Below are 20469 nucleotides of genomic sequence, written 5' to 3'. Positions count from 1 at the left end.
GCACTCAAAATAAGAAAATTAAACAAACTTACTTCCTTTAATACTGGTTTTGGTCCCAAAAATATTTAAGAGATCTCGTGAGCGACCAAAGCTGTTATTCAATTAAGTAAGTTTGTTTTTTCTTATTTTCAGTGCATTTCAAAGCTTGTTGTTATACCTGTTGCTATACATGTTGTTATACATGTTGTTATACATGTTGTTATACATGTTGTTATACATGTTGTTATACATGTTGTTATACATGTTGTTATACATGTTGTTATACATGTTGTTATACATGCTGTTATACATGTTGTTATACATGTTGTTATCCATGTTGTTATACTTGTTGTTATACATGTTGTTATACATGTTGTTATACATGTTGTTATACATGTTGTTATTCTTGTTGTTATACTTGTTGTTATACATGTTGTTATACATGTTTTATTCACCCATCTCCCCCAGTGTAAACACGATTCAATACTTGATTATTGATAAGCTCTTCACATGACAGATGGGTTGTGGCAGCTTGTTAGAAAGATACATTTTATAAATAAAATCTGCCCCTATGTGATACTTGGACATTGGTAGTGGACATACAAACCCTATATCGTATTTGGACATGTGTAGTGATCATACAAACTATATGTCGTATTTGGACATTGGTAGTGGACATACAAATCATATGTCGTATCTGTACATTGGTAGTGGACATACAAACCATATGTTGTATCCGGACATAGCAGTGGACATACAAAACCGTATGTTTGTATCTGGACTTTGGTAGTGGACATACAAATCATATGTCGTATCTGTAGATATTTTAGTGGACATACAAACCATATGTTGTATCCGGACATAGCAGTGGACATACAAAACCGTATGTTTGTATCTGGACATTGGTAGTGGACATACAAATCATATGTCGTATCTGTAGATATTTTAGTGGACATACAAACCATATGTCGTATCTGGACATAGCCGTGGACACACGCATACTTCATTACTCACGTTGAATCCATGGTATCTCCAAATAGTTCTAGGCTTGAACCCTACCAGTGATGTCGGTTAATCTTGACCCGGAATTCGATGCATCTTCAATAATGGAAACTCGACATCCCCCGGGGTGAAACATTGATGGGGATGGATAGTGTAACCATAAACCCCTGACACCCCCCCCCTTCAGTTCCCTGACACCCCCGGGGTGAGACATTGATGGGGGCGGATAGTGTAACCATAAACCCCTACCCCCCTCCTCCCTAACACCCCCGGGGTGAGACATTGATGGGGACGGATTGTGTAAACATAACCCCGTTGATAGCTTTTTGTTATTGATCCGTTCCGGATCCCTTGTCGACCCGTTCCGGAATGGTTGATTTAGTATAGTATTTTTACCTTGCGTGTCAATTATTTCCCAAGGTCGGTCGGGTTTCTTGACGTGTGAGTAACGTTTGTAGCAGATAGAGCACGTGAGTGCTTGCCGTCGTCACGGTTGGGCGAGCTCGATGGTGAGTCAAGATTGTAGCTAATGGGGTGTTGTAGGGGGGGGGGGATGTAGCCCACACGTTGTTTTGTGTCACGATTGGTGGTTTTGTGTATCCACAGGTGGGTTTATGTCCCCCACAGGTGGGTTTATGTCCCCGATTGGTGGTTTTATTTCCCTCAGTGGTGGTTTTGTCCCTTGTAGTGGGTTCGGTTCTCCACTGGTGGGTTTGTGTCCCCCGCGGATGGGTTTGTGTCCGCAAACGGTGGGTTTGTCACCCCAAATGGTGGGTTCCGTCTCTAAGAGGTAACACAAATCTAGCCATTCCATATTATGTTTATGTTGCCGGTGACTGTATGCTGAATACGGCATCTCGTCATGCTGTTTTACGTTGAACATCAGTTCTCAAATAGCATGTGGCAAGTTGTCATCTTTGTTGGAGGAGAAGTTGTTTTGTGGTCGTTTCATCTGAGTTCTTCCTGGCACCAGGCCGCTCATTCATGTGTGAACACAACAGAAACCAAGTGGTCACAGCTCTGGTGCTCTGTTTGTATACCGGGTTCTCACGTCTCTGTTTGCATACCAGATAGTCACTTCTCTGTTTACATTTACATACCGGATAGTCACTTCTGTTTACATTTACATACCGGATAGTCACTTCTCTGTTTACATTTACATACCGGATAGTCACTTCTCTGTTTACATTTACACACCGGATAGTCACTTCTCTGTAAACATTTACACACCGGATAGACACTTCTGTTTACATTTACATACCGGATGGTCACTTCTCTGTTTACATTTACATACCGGATAGTCACTTCTCTGTTTACATTTACACACCAGATAGTCACTTCTCTGTTTACATTTACACACCGGATAGACACTTCTGTTTACATTTACATACCGGATAGTCACTTCTCTGTTTACATTTACACACCGGATAGTCACTACACTGTTTACATTTACATTCCGGATAGTCACTTCTCTGTTTACATTTACACACCGGATAGTCACTACACTGTTTACATTTACATTCCGGATAGTCACTTCTCTGTACACATTTACATACCGGATAGTCACTTCTCTGTTTACATTTACATACCGGATAGTCACTTCTCTGTTTACATTTACATACCGGATAGTCACTTCTCTGTCTACATTTACATACCGGATAGTCACTTCTCTGTTTACATTTACATACCGGATAGTCACTTCTCTGTTTACATTTACACACCGGATAGTCACTACACTGTTTACATTTACATTCCGGATAGTCACTTCTCTGTACACATTTACATACCGGATAGTCACTTCTCTGTTTACATTTACATACCGGATGGTCACTTCTCTGTTTACATTTACATACCGGATACTCACTTCTCTGTTTACATTTACACACCGGATAGTCACTTCTCTGTTTACATTTACACACCGGATAGTCATTTCTCTGTTTACATACCGGATAGTCACTTCTCTGTTTACATACCGGATGGTCACTTCTCTGTAAACATTTACATACCGGATAGTCACTTCTGTTTATATTTACATACCGGATAGTCACTTCTCTGTTTACATACCGGATAGTCACTTCTCTGTTTACATACCGGATAGTCACTTCTCTGTTTACATTTACACACCGGATAGTCACTTCTCTGTTTACATTTACACACCGGATAGTCACTTCTCTGTTTACATTTACACACCGGATAGTCACTTCTCTGTTTACATACCGGATAGTCACTTCTCTGTTTACATACCGGATAGTCACTTCTCTGTTTACATACCGGATAGTCACTTCTCTGTTTACATTTACATACCGGATAGTCACTTTTCTGTTTACATTTACATTCCGGATAGTCACTTTTCTGTTTACATACCTGATAGTCACTTTTCTGTTTACATACCTGATAGTCACTTTTCTGTTTACATACCTGATAGTCACTTTTCTGTTTACATACCTGATAGTCACTTTTCTGTTTACATACCTGATAGTCACTTTTCTGGTTACATACCTGATAGTCACTTTTCTGTTTACATACCGGATAGTCACTTTTCTGTTTACATACCGTGTTGTCACGGTTCTGTTCACGGTGTTGTCATGTCTGGTTACCTACCGTGTTGTCACGTCTGTTTACATACCGTGTTGTCACGTCTGTTTACATACCGTGTTGTCACGTCTGTTTACATACCGTGTTGTCACGTCTGTTTACATACCGTGTGGTCACGGTTCTGTTCACGGTGTGGTCACGGCTATTGCCTCTTCCCCCATGTCACGACTAACCAACTCACCCGTGCGTAAAAGTTTCTTCTGTTGAACTCACCAGTGGACATAAATTATTCAACACGGCCGTCATAACAAATACATTCATGTACAGGAGACAGTCACGTGGTTCCCGTATTAGCATGAATGTAACGGTCTTATTTTCTCCCTCCCCAGACGTGGACTTGCCCGCACCCCTCTAGATGACGCCCCCCACCCCCTGGAGCACCTGCATGACACCGACTTCATCAACAGGTCGTACGACCAGAACCTGCACACGGCACTCATCAGGTAGGTCCTCCTTGTTGTTTTCTCGTTGCTACGGCAACGCGTTGTGGTGTGATCGCGTTGCCATGGTGTTTCAGTGCTGGCGCCGCATGTGACCTCGTCACGTGACTGGACACAGCGGGTAAACATGACGTCATTTTTCTCTCAACTGACGTTGCTTTTGATTTCTCCAAGTAGACGTATTCCCCCTTATCATACTTTCTTTAGTTTAAACTGTAGCCTTGTAGCCCATCTATCTATAATCTCCGTGTAAAACCTTCTATCTCTAAGCTTTGTGTAAAACCCTTCCATCTTTAAGCTCCGTATAAAACCCTTCTATGTGTAAGCTGTATGTAGAACCCTTCCATCTTTAAGCTCCATGTAAAACCATGTAAGCTCTGTGTAAAGCTCTTTTCAGTATGTTAAAATTGAGTTGGTTTTTCTCACATATCTAATCATTCTTCCGTGGCTACATTTCTGTTTTGTTTAATTCAATTCTTTCTTTCTAGTAGCTACATGTCCCCGGGGAAGGGGCAGGGGAAGGAGGGGGGTAGAACAAAAGATTATGAAACCCACAAGCGGGACACAAGCTATGTATTGTTAATGCGTTCACTGTCCGTCTCAATTGTCTGTTCAAGGGCGTTTCCTGGTTCCCCCCCCCCCCATTGATTTGAATATTTGTAACAGTTTTTGTTTCCCTCCACTGCTATCGATTGGCAGCACTTAACAAAAAATAATTAGATTTCTGTAACGATTGGTATCTCAGTGGATTGTGTTTGGGTTGGGGGGGGGGGAGACAACAGGTTTTGAAATTGGAGTTTATGGGAGGGAGGGAGGGACGCAAAAAGGGGGTGTGCGCTCATGGGTATTAAAATAAGTATTAAAATAGTTTAGAGGTATGGGGGTGGGGGTGAGACAATGGTGTTGGGTAATGTAGGTTGCCCAGGCCGTGGAACTGATAGAAGTGTGGTGGTGCCAGCCTTGACGAGGTGTCGTTAACGCTGGCAGTGTATGGGTCATGGATCATGTTGGACTACCGGGATTCATGACCCGTGTCACGCGTCTAGAGGCTTACACACAACAAATATTTAACATTGCACAAATTTGTAGAGCGTGACCCAACCAAGCCAACAGATAATAAACATGACCCACGCATCAGATATAGAGCATGACCCACCCAACCCACCCAACATAACACACACGACCCATGAAGTGACCCACCCAACATAACACACATGACCCACCCAACCCACCCAACATAACACACACGACCCATGAAGTGACCCACCCAACATAACACACACGACCCATGAAGTGACCCACCCAACATAACACACACGACCCATGAAGTGACCCACCCAACATAACACACATGACCCACCCAACCCACCCAACATAACACACACGACCCATGAAGTGACCCACCCAACATAACACACATGACCCACCCAACCCACCCAACATAACACACACGACCCATGAAGTGACCCACCCAACATAACACACATGACCCATGAAGTGACCCACCCAACATAACACACATGACCCATGAAGTGACCCACCCAACATAACACACACGACCCATGAAGTGACCCACCCAACATAACACACATGACCCATGAAGTGACCCACCCAACATAACACACGACCCATAAAGTGACCCACCCAACATAACACACGACCCATAAAGTGACCCACCCAACATAACACACGACCCATAAAGTGACCCACCCAACATAACACACACGACCCATAAAGTGACCCACCCAACATGTCCCATGAAGTGACCCACTCAACATAACACACACGACCCATGAAGTGACCCATCCAACACGACCCATGAAGTGACCCACCCAACACGACCCATGAAGTGACCCACCCAACACGACCCATGAAGTGACCCACCCAACACGACCCATGAAGTGACCCACCCAACATGACCCATGAAGTGACCCACCCAACACGACCCATGAAGTGACCCACCCAACATGACCCATGAAGTGACCCACCCAACATAACACACACGACCCATGAAGTGACCCACCCAACATGACCCACATGACCCACCCAACACGACCCATGAATTGACCCACCAAGCAGCTCCATGACATCAACACACACCAGACCAACACAGCAGCACAGCCCACAAGCAATGATTCACACATCCAGTTGTTTAGGTTACCATGACTACCAGCTTTACAAAGAAAAACTATGGCATTTCTATTTTATTTTGATCTATTTAATGATGCTAGCTATTAATTTGCTGCTCCTGTTTGACCATTAACTCACATAATTGTATTCTATATTAGCAAAGAACTATGACCCAACGCTTATTTCCCATATGACCAGCAACTATGACCTAATGTTTATTTCCTATCTGACCAACCCATATGATCTAATGCTTGTTTCTTATCCGACCAATCCCTATGACCTAATGTTTCTTATCCGACCTATCCCTATGACCTAATGTTTCCTATCTGACCAACCCCTATAACCTAATGTTTCCTATCTGACCAACCCATATGACCTAATGTTTGTATCTGACCAACCCCTATGACCTAATGTTTGTATCTGACCAACCCCTATGACCTAATGTTTGTATCTGACCAACCCCTATGTCCTAATGTTTGTATCTGACCAACCCTATGACCTAATGTTTGTATCTGACCAACCCATATGACCTAATGTTTGTATCTGACCAACCCTATGACCTAATGTTTCCTATCTGACCAACCCCTATGACCTAATGTTTGTATCTGACCAACCCTATGACCTAATGTTTCCTATCTGACCAACCCCTATGACCTAATGTTTCCTATCTGACCACCCCTATGACCTCATATTTGTATCTGACCAACCCCTATGACCTAATGTTTGTATCTGACCAACCCCTATGACCTAATGTTTCCTATCTGACCAACCCCTATGACCTAATGTTTGTATCTGACCAACCCCTATGACCTAAAATTTGTTTGCCATCTGCCCAGCAACTATGACCTAATGTTTGTTTGCCATCTGCCCAGCAACTATGACCTAATGTTTGTTTCCCATCTGCCCAGCAACTATGACCTAATGTTTGTTTGCCATCTGCCCAGCAACTATGACCTAATGTTTGTTTCCCATCTGCCCAGCAACTATGACCTAACATGCAGCAGTGGGGTGTCGACCCCCACCGTCATAGAGACCCAGAGCCCCCTCTCCTACGGAGGCTGGACAACAGGATACACCACAGAGAGGAGCAGCCTGGACTCTTCCTACTTCCTAGATGTAGGTGCAGTAGAGGATAGCAGTAGATCTGTGTGGTTGTGTGTCACATGATGCAGTGCCAGTGTTGTTTGCTGTTTTTGTCATTGTGGAATATGCATGAGTGGATGTTGGACCAGTACAGTTGGACTTAAGTGTATCAATGTGTCTAGTTTGCTACAAGTCTATGGTAGATTTAAGTTGACCAATGATTCATGGCCAATGATGTATTGTTGTGCTGAATATTTCAACATTTTGTATTGTTGCACAGAATATTTTTCAACATTTTGTATTGATATTGATTTTGACATTTTGTCTTGTTGCGCAGGATTTTGACATTTTGTATTGTTGCGCAGGATTTTGACATTTTGTATTGTTGCGCAGGATTTTGACATTTTGTATTGTTGCGCAGGATTTTGACATTTTGTCTTGTTGCGCAGGATTTTGACAAGCATGCCGCCAGCACTGTGTCAGAACATTTTGACAAGTTTGAGTCCATGTTGTTTGAGGGACCAAAGGAGAGTGGGGGGAGGCAGGCGGAGGTGGATGAGTGCAAGCAGTGGAGTGATCAGTTTCCACATCTCAGGTAGGTCAGGTGTTAGTGGGGCAGGGGGTGGTAGTGGGGCAGGTGGTGGTGGTGGGGCAGGCGGTGGTGGTGGGGCAGGCGGTGGTGGTGGGGCAGGCGGTGGTGGTGGGGCAGGCGGTGGTGGTGGGGCAGGCGGTGGTGGTGGGGCAGGGGGTGGTGGTGGGGCAGGTGGTGGTGGGGCAGGTGGGTGGTAGTTGTGGGCAGGTGGTTGTGGTGGTGGGGCAGGCGGTGGTTGCGGTGGTGGTGGTGGGGCAGGCGGTGGTGGTGGTGGGGCAGGCGGTGGTAGTGGGACAGGTGGTGGTGGTGGGGCAGGCGGTGGTGGTGGTGGGGGAGGTGGTGGTGGTGGGGCAGGTGGTGGTGGGGCAGGTGGTGGTGGTGGGGCAGGTGGTTGTGGTGGTGGGGCAGGTGGTGGTGGTGGGGCAGGTGGTTGTGGTGGTGGGGCAGGTGGTGGTGGTGGGGCAGGTGGTGGTGGTGGGGCAGGCGGTGGTGGTGTGTCAGGTGGTGGTGGGGCAGGTGGTGGTGGTGGTGGGGCAGGCGGTGGTGGTGGGGAGGTGGTGGTGGGGAGGTGGTTGTGGGGCAGGTGGTGGTGGTTGTGGGGCAGGGCAGGTGGTGGTGGGGCAGGTCAGTTAGGTTGAGGTGCTTGTGTCCTCTTTTTCAAACACTTTGTCTAGTCTCCTGATATATTTTATGTTTTCTATCCCAGGGTCCTAGGTAAACAAGCATACACCCCCAAAGATTTAGGTTACTGCCATTTCCCATCTCATCAAGACCCATCAGGTCAGCCCACAGACACACCAGACAGCTCACTCTCATCAGACTCTCAGGGGTGAGTTGATTCTATTTTAGGATAGGTTTGTTTCCCTCAGGCTAAACAACCCACCCTCATGGGCTAAGCCGCCATTTAACACAGGCTGAGCCGCCTTCTCCACAGGCTAAGCCACCCTCCCCCACTTGCTAAGCCACCCTCCCCCACTGGCTAAGCCACCCTCCCCCACTGGCTAAGCCACCCTCCCCCACTGGCTATGGCCCCCTCCCCCACTGGCTAAGGCCCCCTCCCCCATGGGCTAAGATGCCCTCCCCCACAGGCAATGCCGCCCTCCCCCACAGGTTACGCTGGCTGCCCCACAGGCTAAGCTGCCCTCCCCCTATGGGCTAAGGCCCCCCCCCCCCCCCCACAGGCAATGCCACCCTCCCCCACAGGTGATGCCAGCCAGCTGCCGCCACATGCACCCACAAGTCCTAACATGTCCTCCCCCTTTCCCCCCTTTCCCGTCAAAAATAAAAGCTGATCTAAAGAAGGTAATCCCATGATTAGAGCCAGGATTCCAGTAATTGTCAGCTCCCCAGCAGGAAGTCCTGCCATTTGATCCCAGTGATCTAAGTTGACTGCAGTCCCCCCACTGGGCAGGCTTAAAGTGACAAGACACAAAAACTCATTTTGTCTGATCAAGCCCCACTCTCTTGATAAGTCCATGTGTGACTGAAATTACTTTGATACTTTTTTGTATTATTATATTCACACTTGTTGGCTCTTAGTTAGGTTACATAAAAGAATGTTTGCTTTTAACTTGAAAATGTAATTCATAACAGGACTGTGGTCTGTACACTGACTATACAAGGGGGGTATGTTGGCTACACACTGGCCATATGTTGGCTACACACTGGCTACACATTGGTTACACACTGGCTACACATTGGCTACACATTGGCAACACTTTGACTTCACACTGGCTACACACTGGCTACACACTGGCCATATGTTGGCTACACACTGGCTAAACACTGACAAAACATGAAATAATTTCACACACACAAAGACAAAGAAAAGCTTATGGGAAATTAAATTTTGGATTGCTCAGAATAAAAGCACTTGACCTCCATTTTTCCTCTACTTGGCTGGGTATATTTGTTTCTGTAACCATGGAGACCAGAGACAGTGACAACAGAGAAATCTCTCAATAATTTTTTACCCTGTCAGCTAAAGACAGCTCAGGATTCATGTTGTTTGTTGATGCTGTAGCCATGGCAACATGACACCAGCTGTTCCATCAATCAGACTCACCAGGCTTTTGTTACATGATGCTAGGCTCTTCCCTCAGAGAGACATGGCTTGGTGTCATTTACAACAATATAGTTCACATACATTTTTGGATAAGACACTGTTTCTTGGTGGCATTTACAACAATATAGTTCACATACATTTTGGGATAAGAAACAAATGATGTTTCATCTTTTTCATTACATCTAAAACATGCTGGCCAATAAATACAACAAAATAGAAATAAAGATTTTTAATTGAAATTTAACAATTAATAATATTTACCTATTACACTGAACTTAAATTCTCTATCTAGCCCAAATCTAGAGATCTTACATATTGGACTGAACTAGAACTTTGTAACTAGCCCTTACCAAAAAATCTTACATAGACAGAACGAGAACTTTGTAACTAGCCCTTACCAAAAGATCTTACATAGACTATTGGAACTATAACTAGCCCTTACCAAAAGATCTTAACTCTACTGAATTAGAACTTTGTAACTAGTCCTTACCAAAAGATCTTACATAGACTGAACTAGAACTTTGTAACTGGCCCTTACCAAAAGATCTTACATAGACTGAACTAAAACTTTGTAGCTAGCCATAACCAAAAGATCTTACATCTCCAGACTTATGTTGACTGGCCGGAGTGTGGTAGCCAAAAATGTCCAAGAACGAGACTCCTCTGATTACGGTCACCTCCTGGAGGAAGTTCTAGCAGAAGACGGCAACTACGAGGACGTCATTGCTGTCGACTACTCTAATGTGTACGTTCTTTTTTTTATTTTATGGCTCTGGGCTCTACTCATTGGTTTGTTGCTTTGACTTTCCTGCCCATAATAAATTGATTCAACCTAAAATAAATTGTTACAATCTAACTTCATTAGCTCAGTAGAGGGTTACTTTGTCTTTCTTGCTCATAATAAATCATTACAATCTAATAAAAATTGTTACAACCTAATTTCACTAGCCCCTTATAAATTGTTACAACATAAAATAATTTGTTAAAATGTAATTTCACTAACCCATAGTAAATTGTTACAACCTATAATAAATTGTTACACTGTAATTTCACTACCACATAATAGTTACAACCTAAAATAAATTGTTACAACTTAACTTCACCAGCAACTTTATTTGTTCTCAGTTATGAAGATAGCCAGGAGTATAAAAAGCAGATAACTCCGCGCAAACGGAGAGTGGGTTATCCGCCCATTACACCTAATGCCTGTGTCAAGGACAGTGTAACCAGCAGTGCCTTTGACCAGCTTTGGCAAGATGTAAGTCTTAATTTTTGGGCCAAATATTTAGGCTCAACCTTTTTTTTTTATTCTTCAAGATAAAAAATGTCTTTGTTTTTTATTGCATGTCAGCCAAAAATTGTTATATAAATACATATATATACATATGTAAATAAAATAAGTATATTTGTAAGCACCTTTAGAATATATACAATTTAAAATAAGAAAATAGTTGTAACTGATTTATCTCCAGGTTATGACGTGGCTACAGCCCTTGTTGATAAAGTACAGCGAAGAAGTTTCAGGTACATTTACCTGTCACCATTTACTTTAAAAGTTTTTTTGTTTTGTGTGGGTGTTGAGTCCTTTATGTATATGGGTGCTGGGATCCTTTTTTTTTAAGGGGGGGGAGTGTTCCCTATATGTGGTGGTGTTGTGGCCTGTATGTGGAGGTTCTGGGATACTTCATGTTGTATTATATTGTGTACCACTCATGTATGTAGAAGACCTGTATAGACCAAAATGAGTCAACCTGATGGTGTTAAAGCAAATTGTTTTTGTGATTTGACAGATTCCAAGCCAGAGGTTCTCACATTTTCTCCTGTTGATCACAACCCTCCAGCCCCAGACCGCCAGAGTTCCTTCATCTCACACAGAGTAGGTCATCTATTTATAGTTCCTTCATCTCACACAGAGTAGGTCATCTATTTATAGTTCCTTCATCTCACAGAGTAGGTCATCTATTTATAGTTTCTTCATCTCACAGAGTAGGTCATCTATTTATAGTTCCTTCATCTCAAACAGAGTAGGTCATCTATTTATAGTTTCTTCATCTCACAGAGCAGGTAATCTATTTATAGCTCCTTCATCTCACACAGAGTAGGTCATCTATTTATAGTTCCTTATAATTTCACATAATAGGTCGTCTATTTATAGTTCCTTCATATCTCACACAGTAGGTCATCTATTTATAGTTCCTTCATCTCACACAGAGTAGGTCATCTATTTATAGTTTCTTCATCTCACATAGTAGGTCATCTATTTATAGTTCCTTCATCTCACACAGAGTAGGTCATCTATTTTTAGTTCCTTCATCTCACACACAGTAGGTCATCTATTTATAGTTTCTTCATCTCACATAGTAGGTCATCTATTTATAGTTTCATCATCTCACATAGTAGGTCATCTATTTATAGTTTCTTCATCTCACATAGTAGGTCATCTATTTATAGTTTCTTCATCTCACATAGGTCATCTATTTATAGTTCCTTCATCACACACATAGTAGGTCATCTATTTATAGTTCCTTCATATCTCATATAGTAGGTCATCTATTTATAGTTCCTTCATCTTACACAGAGTAGGTCATCTATTTATAGTAATTTGTTCCTTCACCACTACCAGTTTATTTAGCTCAGCTTTATTAATTTATTTTTTACACTTATTTCCAGCAAAATTCATTTCACCGTTCTAACACACAGCTGGGCAGCAGCACTGAGAGATCCATTGATGGAATCCTTCAGATCTCCAGCATTCCTCTCATGCACAGATTTCCAGGGTAAATCTTTGTTACTGGCCAGATTTTTTACATTTCATTGCCATATTGGCACCCTAAATATTATAATTTTACCTGCCAGATTTTTTGACATCCTGAAGTTATATTTTAATTGCCATATTGGCACCCTAAATATTAGTTTTACCTGCCAGATGTTTTGACATCCTGAAGTTATATTTTAATTGCCATATTGGCACCCTAAATATTATAATTCCTGAATGTTCTATTTTATTTCCATTTAAATATTTAACTGATCAAACTTCCAACAATTGAAATCTTGCATTACGATTCCATATTTCTGAATGACCTACGTGCCACTAACTCTCATTTTTGTCCTGTACACAGTGACACTGTAGAGCCTCACCTGACAGCCCCCCTAGTGAGCAGCCCCCCCACCCGCCCCATGAGTCATGTCAGACAAAGCACCAACTTAAAGAAAGGACGCCTGTTGCCCCTTCCCAAATCTTCAATGGTATGTTTTAGTTTTCATACAACTCTTTACCTACTGGTCTAGGAGACTAGTGTAGCACATAGTAACTTTGTATTAGCAGCTAGTTTTAAAATAGTCGATGCAAACTTATTCAAACACTTCCCACTGTGCCACCGGGACAAGGTCCTGACGGGACACAGGCCTGACATCCCACTGGGACTTAAACAACAGACAAGAACCTTCCTACCACTAGAAGACTACCTAAAAATATAATTCACACTCACACAAAAAATTACATTTCTGATTACATTTCTGTTTTTTATTTTTATAAAATTTATATCTTTAGCTTTTCAAAAAAATTAGATCTTAGCCCACACTTTTTTGGCTTATTTATTTGAAACGACGCTTAATAACCAACTGATTTCACTGTCAATATTTTCATACATTTTTTTTTTTAAAAGCCTGAGGAAACAAGTCCCACACCAGCTACCAGTGCCTTGAGGGTGAAACGAATAAATTTACCTAATGAGGGGGCGCCCTCCCCACCTGTCAGACATGGCACCCTCCCCCCACTGGACATGGAACGTACGCAGGTAAGTTTTTACATCCCTACTGGCAATGTTGGGTTTTTTTATCAGTTCTTACACAGGTGTTTACGTCCATACTGGCAATATTGGGTCTTCTAATCAGTCCTTTATCCTGCTATAGTCTTAAAGCAGTCTGGTTGTGTTTATTTAAACACTTGATTAGAGCTGTCTTAAAATCTTAACAGAAATATTTACCTTAATGTGAAACCATGAGTGTATGGAGGGGGGAAGGGGGGGGGGGGGGCTTATAAATACTTGAAATAATTTTCAGTGACTTAATATTATAAAATATTCTACTTAATTTTTAACGCTATTATCAAACCAATCGGAAAGTGAAATCTGTGTGTATTTACAAGGTGGTCAATCTTAGCTTCTTATTAAATTAGAGGTGGTTGTTGCCTTATTCCTTTAGGGAATTAACATTTCTTACACATATTTCCACACTAGCTGTTACTGCGTACCTGATAACCCATTTTTTTTTACCATTTACCTGACCATTAATAAGCCATTATTTTTACCATTTACCAGACCATTAATAAGCCATTATTACCATTTACCTGATCCTTAAAAACCCATTATTTTTACCATTTACCTGACCATTAATAAGCCATTATTTTTACCATTTACCTGACCCTTAAAAACCCATTATTTTTACCATTTACCTGACCATTAATAAGCCATTATTTTTCCCACTTACCTGACTTTTGATTATTTTTGTTCTAGAAAAAACTTTTCTCAGGGCACAGAGCTAGCAGCGCCATAGACAACAAAGATGTCCGCCTGCTGCCATTTAGGGAGCGACCCCACATCTTAACTGAGCAGGCCAGACCCAACACCACACACGCCATGCGGGTAAGGCCACACCCAACACCACACACGCCATGCGGGTAAGGCCACACCCAACACCACACACGCCATGCGGGTAAGGCCATACCCAACACTACACATGCCATGTGGGTAAGGTTGGCCAGGAACATATTTGCTTTGCTGGAATGGGCTTCAGCACTTTTGTTCATCAGATGTGTTAACCTTTGTATGATCTAAACATCCATTCAGCCAAGTGGAATGGATCTATAAATAGAAAGCTCATTTATGATTGTAGTTAATTTTGTGTGTATTAGAGATAGCAACTGAAAAACAGATTACATTAAGAATAAAATATTAAATGAAATATAAAATTTGATTAACAGTTGGGATTAAAATAGATTAGATTAAGATTAAAAGATAACATTGAGAAAAAAAATTTAGTATACAATATTTAGATTATTTAAAAAGATTAGAATACAACATATTATGGAAAAAGTATCAAGTTAAGAATAAAACATTAGATAAAAATAAAGAAATTAGAAAGATAGAAATTATTAGATTGACAATAAAAAAATAAGAAGAAGAATAAAAAGGTTGAATCTTTCATGTCTTTATTTACCAGCTGGATTCCCCCTTTGGTGGTCCTTCACTGCGCAGGTCTTCAACTCCACTCGGCAACTCAATTATATCTCGCAATAATTTAATGGGTAATTAATTGTTTTTTTATTTCACTCAATTTTTGTTTAAACAATATACTATCAGGTTAGTTTAGCAATTTGTATTAAATTCTATATAAATGGTGTAGATTGGGTTTTTTAAAATTTGAATTAACATAAGAATTAGTTGTCCAGCTAGTACATCCCTTTAGTAAGCTTTTATAAATTGTGTATAAATGTATGTTGAATGTCTTTGTGCCCAGCTAATGAGTCTGTGAAGTTATGAATTGTGTAGAAATGTATGTCAAATGTATGATGATTGTTTAAAAATTTTTGTGTCCAGCCAACAAGTCCCTGGACGTGAGGGGCAGCAGCCTGCAGCACAGTGGGGACGTGTTGCACTACCCAGACATCCAGGAGGACCAGCAGGAGAACCCAGAGGACGAGGTCTACAAGACAGTCTACAGTAAGTCTGATTCAGCCCTTTGGTGATTTCACGGCCACACAATTAGCACTGCAGCTGTTTCAGTGTTTATTGGCTCATTCTACGGAGTTGTTGTTGTGGTAAAACCAGACCACACAATTAGCACACCAGCCATTTCAGTTTTAATGAAATACTACAAATGTGTTCTGTTTGTTAGTTCATTCTACTGAGTCTTTTTTTGTGTTCATTGTACAACTAAATTATTTTTGTATCTTGTCTACAATTTAGTACTTTATTATTTATACAAAAAAAAATGTTGTATTCAATGTTGTATGACTAAGTTTTGTTTCAATAAAAAAGCAGTCATGTTTTTAAATTCTCAGTATTTTTGTTTCTCTGTCATCTTGATTTCTTGTTTTTGAGTTCTTCAAGCAGAAGTTTATTTTGAAATTTACCTTCAAATTTTCAATTTATTAAATGTTCCAACAAATTTGTACAGCTTTAGGTGTCTTGTTTTGTTCTTACATTTTTCAAAGTTTTGTTGAATTTTGTGTTAGATAATAATCCTAATGAGGCAACTGAATAATTTGTACACTTATAAAAACATTTGCTGACTAGTGGTTATCTAATGAGGTTCTCTTACAAATATCTACCATATCCCATATCTAAGGATAAATAGTGGTGACACCATACCCCATATCCAAGATTAAGTAGTGGTGATACCATATCCCATATTTAAGATTAAATAATGGGGATACCATATCCCATATCCAAGAATAAATGGTGGTGCTATCACATAACTAAAGGCAACCACTTCACATGACTTCATCAATCACATATTTTATTTTACAAATTAGCAGACACTATAAAACCAATTATAAAATGTCAGTATATTTAAAGGTTTATAAATGTCTCAACTGCTTTGACTGTCTTTACTATTTGTTTGTCCTACATATACATGTACTAGACACATTCCTCTATCTCTCACATTTGGTTTTAGAGACTGACTTACTTCTTTCCCCAGATGTTCCACAGACAACCAACCAAATCAGCTTCAGTCGAAATCGTTTGTCTTTGAGATGAAATCTAGCGCCAGTGTAAGCAAGAGAACTGTTCAAGACTCACCACTCAGGAATTGGTCAACAGCGCCACTGTGTCAAATAAACCTTCAGGATCAGATGTGGCTTCTGTGGAGAATTTATAGCTGTTATATGGTCTTTATCTGGCCAGTAGCTGACCATTATCTGGCCCGAAGGTGACCATTATCTGGCCAGTAGCTGACCATTATCTGGCCATGAACTGACCATAAACTGGCCATTGCCTGACCTTTTTGGCCATTACCTGAACATTATCTGGCCATTACCTGAATATTATCTGGCCATCATGTGGCCAGCCGCTGACCATTATCTGGCCAATTCCTGATCATCATCTGGCCTAACATGACAAGTAGCTGGTCAGTTTGACGACAGTGTCAACCTTGTAGCCAGTCATGCAGTAATATTTCTGGTGCACTCTAGAGCACAACTGTACCCAAAGATCAGAACTGTCTTAGATCTGGTGTGTTACTGTGTCTGTTACTGTAGTCGGTGCAGCTTCGGTTTCATGTACATTGAAGAAAAAATTGAAACCAAAATCTATCTAAAATTCATGGAGAAAAAGTGTTTGAACTGATGTTTTAAAAGTGGGCATAATTCATGGATGTGAAATTTTTAACAATTGAAAAAAAAATGGAAAAAAAATGTTTGAATTTTCAAATCTCCTGCACTGTTGAATTCAGGGATTACGTATTTCTGATGCTGTGTTAGTTTGTATTTTGGCTAGAGGAGGCAAACTCCCTTAGAGTTTATTTTTGTATCATTGAACAAACATTTATTATGCATGATTGGATCTACATATCTGTCTCATTATTTCCTGTTTGTTGTAACTGTTGTGATCCAGTTCCAGCAGTAAAAAAAAATCTTGAAGTAGAATTATTATTTCTTTTACATGAAAGCTCTAATATGGTTTATTTGTGTTTTATTTATAATTATGGTCTGGTTAACATATTTCATTGGTTGGGGGATGGGGTGGAATATTTTTTAAAAATTACTAATTAGTGGGGGGATGGGGATGAAATGACAATTTTAAAGAATTACTAATTACTTTTGAATTATTTTGGGTAGAGGACATTGTTTAAGGGTAAAAAAATAAGTCACCATGGCAATGTAATCAGGTGATACAACAGGCCAGAATTGGTCTTGTTGAAACTGCAGTCATATGTAGATTATTTTGTTTAAATTGGGGGTAGGGGTGGGTGGGGCTGGGCTTGAACATGTACTAGGGGAGGGGAGGGATATACAAGCACAGTACTACCTCACAGTGAATCACTTTTTGCATCACACTTGCAGCAAAATTGTCTCATCATACCAGCCTGGCCGTAGCCTCAGTTGTTTTTACAGGATTTGACCAGACTCAAGTCTTTGTTTTCATTGACTGAACACAGCTTTAATGTTTTCATTGACTGAACACACCCTTAATGTTTTCATTGACTGAACACACCCTTAATGTTTTCATTGACTGAACACACCCTTAATGTTTTCATTGACTGAACACACCCTTAATGTTTTCATTGGCTGAACACACCCTTAGTGTTTTCATTGGCTGAACACACCCTTAATGTGTTTTCATTGACTGAACACAACCTTAATGTGTTTTCATTGACTGAACACAACCTTAATGTGTTTTCATTAATTGACTGAACATAACCTTAATGTGTTTTCACTGAACATAACCTTAATGTGTTTTCATTGACTGAACACAGCTTTAATGTGTTTTCATTGACTGAACACAACCTTAATGTGTTTTCATTATTTGACCGGACTTAACACAGCCTCAATGTGTTTTCATTATTTGACTGAACACAGCTTCAGTGTGTTTTCATTATTTGACTCAACACAACCTTAATGTGTTTTCATTTATTGACTGGACTGAACACAGCTTTAATGTGTTTTCATTATTTGACTGAACACACCCTTAATGTGTTTTCATTATTTGACTTGACTGAACACAGCTTTAATGTGTTTTCATTATTTGACTGAACACACCCTTAATGTGTTTTCATTATTTGTCTTGACTGAACACAGCTTTAATGTGTTTTCATTATTTGACTGAACACAACCTTAATGTGTTTTCATTATTTGACTTGACTGAACACAGCCTCCATGTGTTTTCATTTATTGACTCAACACATCCTCATCAAAGTGTTTCACTGTAAATGACCTTCCCACCTGAATCACAACCATCCGAGTTAATTTGCTATGCAAATTCTGTTATTTTTGTCTGTTACCTTTGTCGGTTATTTTTGTCAGACTCCAAAGCTTTATGTTGTGACAATCACGTCAGACATCGTGTCCTTCACCACTGTCTGCTGTTACTAATCTATTGATATGTTACAGGCAGTTTTTATACATGTCATTATATAATGTCTCTCAATCTGATTCTCTTGTTACCAAATATTTCAACTGATTAATTTTTAAATAATTTCTCATCACCAAAGTTTTTAGTACAGAAATTCTTTTCAAATTTTAGTTCACCCTTATAATAATATATATAACAAATACATTTAAAAAATTAAGACTAAATAATATCTGTTAAAACATGTTTAAAATTTTTTAGTGTATTAATGAATTAACTTTAATTAATTTTGTTACAGGCATTAATTAAATTGTTTATGATTCTGAATATAAGAAAAGAAACTAAAACCCATATAACAGTACTTGTTATCAGGCTCTTACTGTCCACAAAAATGCTTTAGTTATTTTCTTTGGTAGAAGAGCTAGTATAGTATTTGAGTAAATGAAAAAACTGGATTAGAAAAGGAAAGGATTAAATTCAATGAAAGTCTTGATACCAGGCTTTCTTTATATCTCTGTTATTTTCCTAAGTTTTTTTTTTTTTTGTGACTATTTCCAATCCAGGAATAAAATCAATCTGTGTTTGCACTTGATGAAACTATAACAAAATATTTTTTTCAAAATATAGCTGCAATAGAAAAGCATTTCCAAAAAAGCACTTTTTATTCTCATTAATTCTTTGTGTGTAGTAGTGTAAACATTAATTTCAAAGGAAAAACTGGAAATGATATACAATTATACTTGTTTAATAAATTATGTTAATTTTTTAAAATCTGTTAGGGTAATATAAAATTTAATTATAAAATGTCTTTCTTTTAGTAGTGCTTTTTAAGCTACTTTGGCTAGCCTTTGACTTAACTTTCCTGCAGCAACTAGCTGTTTAAATGAGGGGTTAATGTGATGTGTAAGAGTTTAGATTAACCTAATCTTTTCATTTTAAATAAATAGTTGTTTACATTATCCCATGTCACAAAATGTGCTTTGTTTCATCTAGTGATATTTATAGAGCAGTTTACAAATTGGGGTCAGGCTAATAATAGCTACTAGTATGTCTGTAGAAGTGGTTTGAGAATTATTATGTTATATTGGAGTTGTACTGTTAACAAATGCAAGAGCTTTTTGAGAACCACTGTGTGTATTTGGATGAACTGATGTGATTTTGAGTGTGATTGTTTAACCACTACTAGTGTTATGATTTATTTGAGACCCATTGTGTATGTATAAAAATATTTTGAGAAAAATTGGTTTATATGTGAGAATGAGATCAGCCACTGTTGATTTGATAGTGAGAGTGACTGATGTGAGAACCACTAGGTATGAAAGAATTAAATTGGCCGCTATGTAACAATTGATGAGAGTTGTGTGAGAACCAATTTGTAACAAAGGCTGACCAAACCAAATTTTGAACATGTTTTTTAAAATGCAAATATTTATTTACACATCAGTAAGTCACATGACCTGTTTCAACCAATTATTGTATACAGTTATTTTTTTGTCTTGATAATAAATGGCT

General features: G+C 39.8%; 1 protein-coding gene across 7 annotated transcripts in view; it reads left to right on the top strand.

Moving 5' to 3' along the window:
• Nucleotides 1–20469, top strand: part of LOC131927491 (protein FAM149B1) — a 51249-nt gene extending 30780 nt beyond the window's left edge. For all 7 annotated transcript variants that reach the window (XM_059283164.1, XM_059283165.1, XM_059283163.1 and 4 more), the window contains 15 exons: nt 3906–4019; nt 7127–7262; nt 7679–7824; nt 8528–8650; nt 10494–10631; nt 11012–11144; nt 11359–11410; nt 11677–11762; nt 12557–12663; nt 13006–13132; nt 13552–13683; nt 14401–14529; nt 15107–15191; nt 15484–15606; nt 16589–20469. In XM_059283164.1, coding sequence (XP_059139147.1) covers nt 3906–4019; nt 7127–7262; nt 7679–7824; nt 8528–8650; nt 10494–10631; nt 11012–11144; nt 11359–11410; nt 11677–11762; nt 12557–12663; nt 13006–13132; nt 13552–13683; nt 14401–14529; nt 15107–15191; nt 15484–15606; nt 16589–16647 — 1690 coding nt within the window. In that variant the 3' untranslated portion in view covers nt 16648–20469. The remainder of the gene's footprint in view (nt 1–3905; nt 4020–7126; nt 7263–7678; nt 7825–8527; nt 8651–10493; nt 10632–11011; nt 11145–11358; nt 11411–11676; nt 11763–12556; nt 12664–13005; nt 13133–13551; nt 13684–14400; nt 14530–15106; nt 15192–15483; nt 15607–16588) is intronic.

Source organism: Physella acuta, unplaced genomic scaffold (genome assembly GCF_028476545.2).
Source record: "Physella acuta isolate Inbredline_101_S28 unplaced genomic scaffold, ASM2847654v3 ptg001409l, whole genome shotgun sequence".
Classification (NCBI taxonomy): Eukaryota; Metazoa; Mollusca; class Gastropoda; family Physidae; genus Physella; species Physella acuta.
The sequence above is the reverse complement of the archived record's forward strand: the minus strand, read 5'-3'. Positions and strand labels throughout refer to the sequence as shown.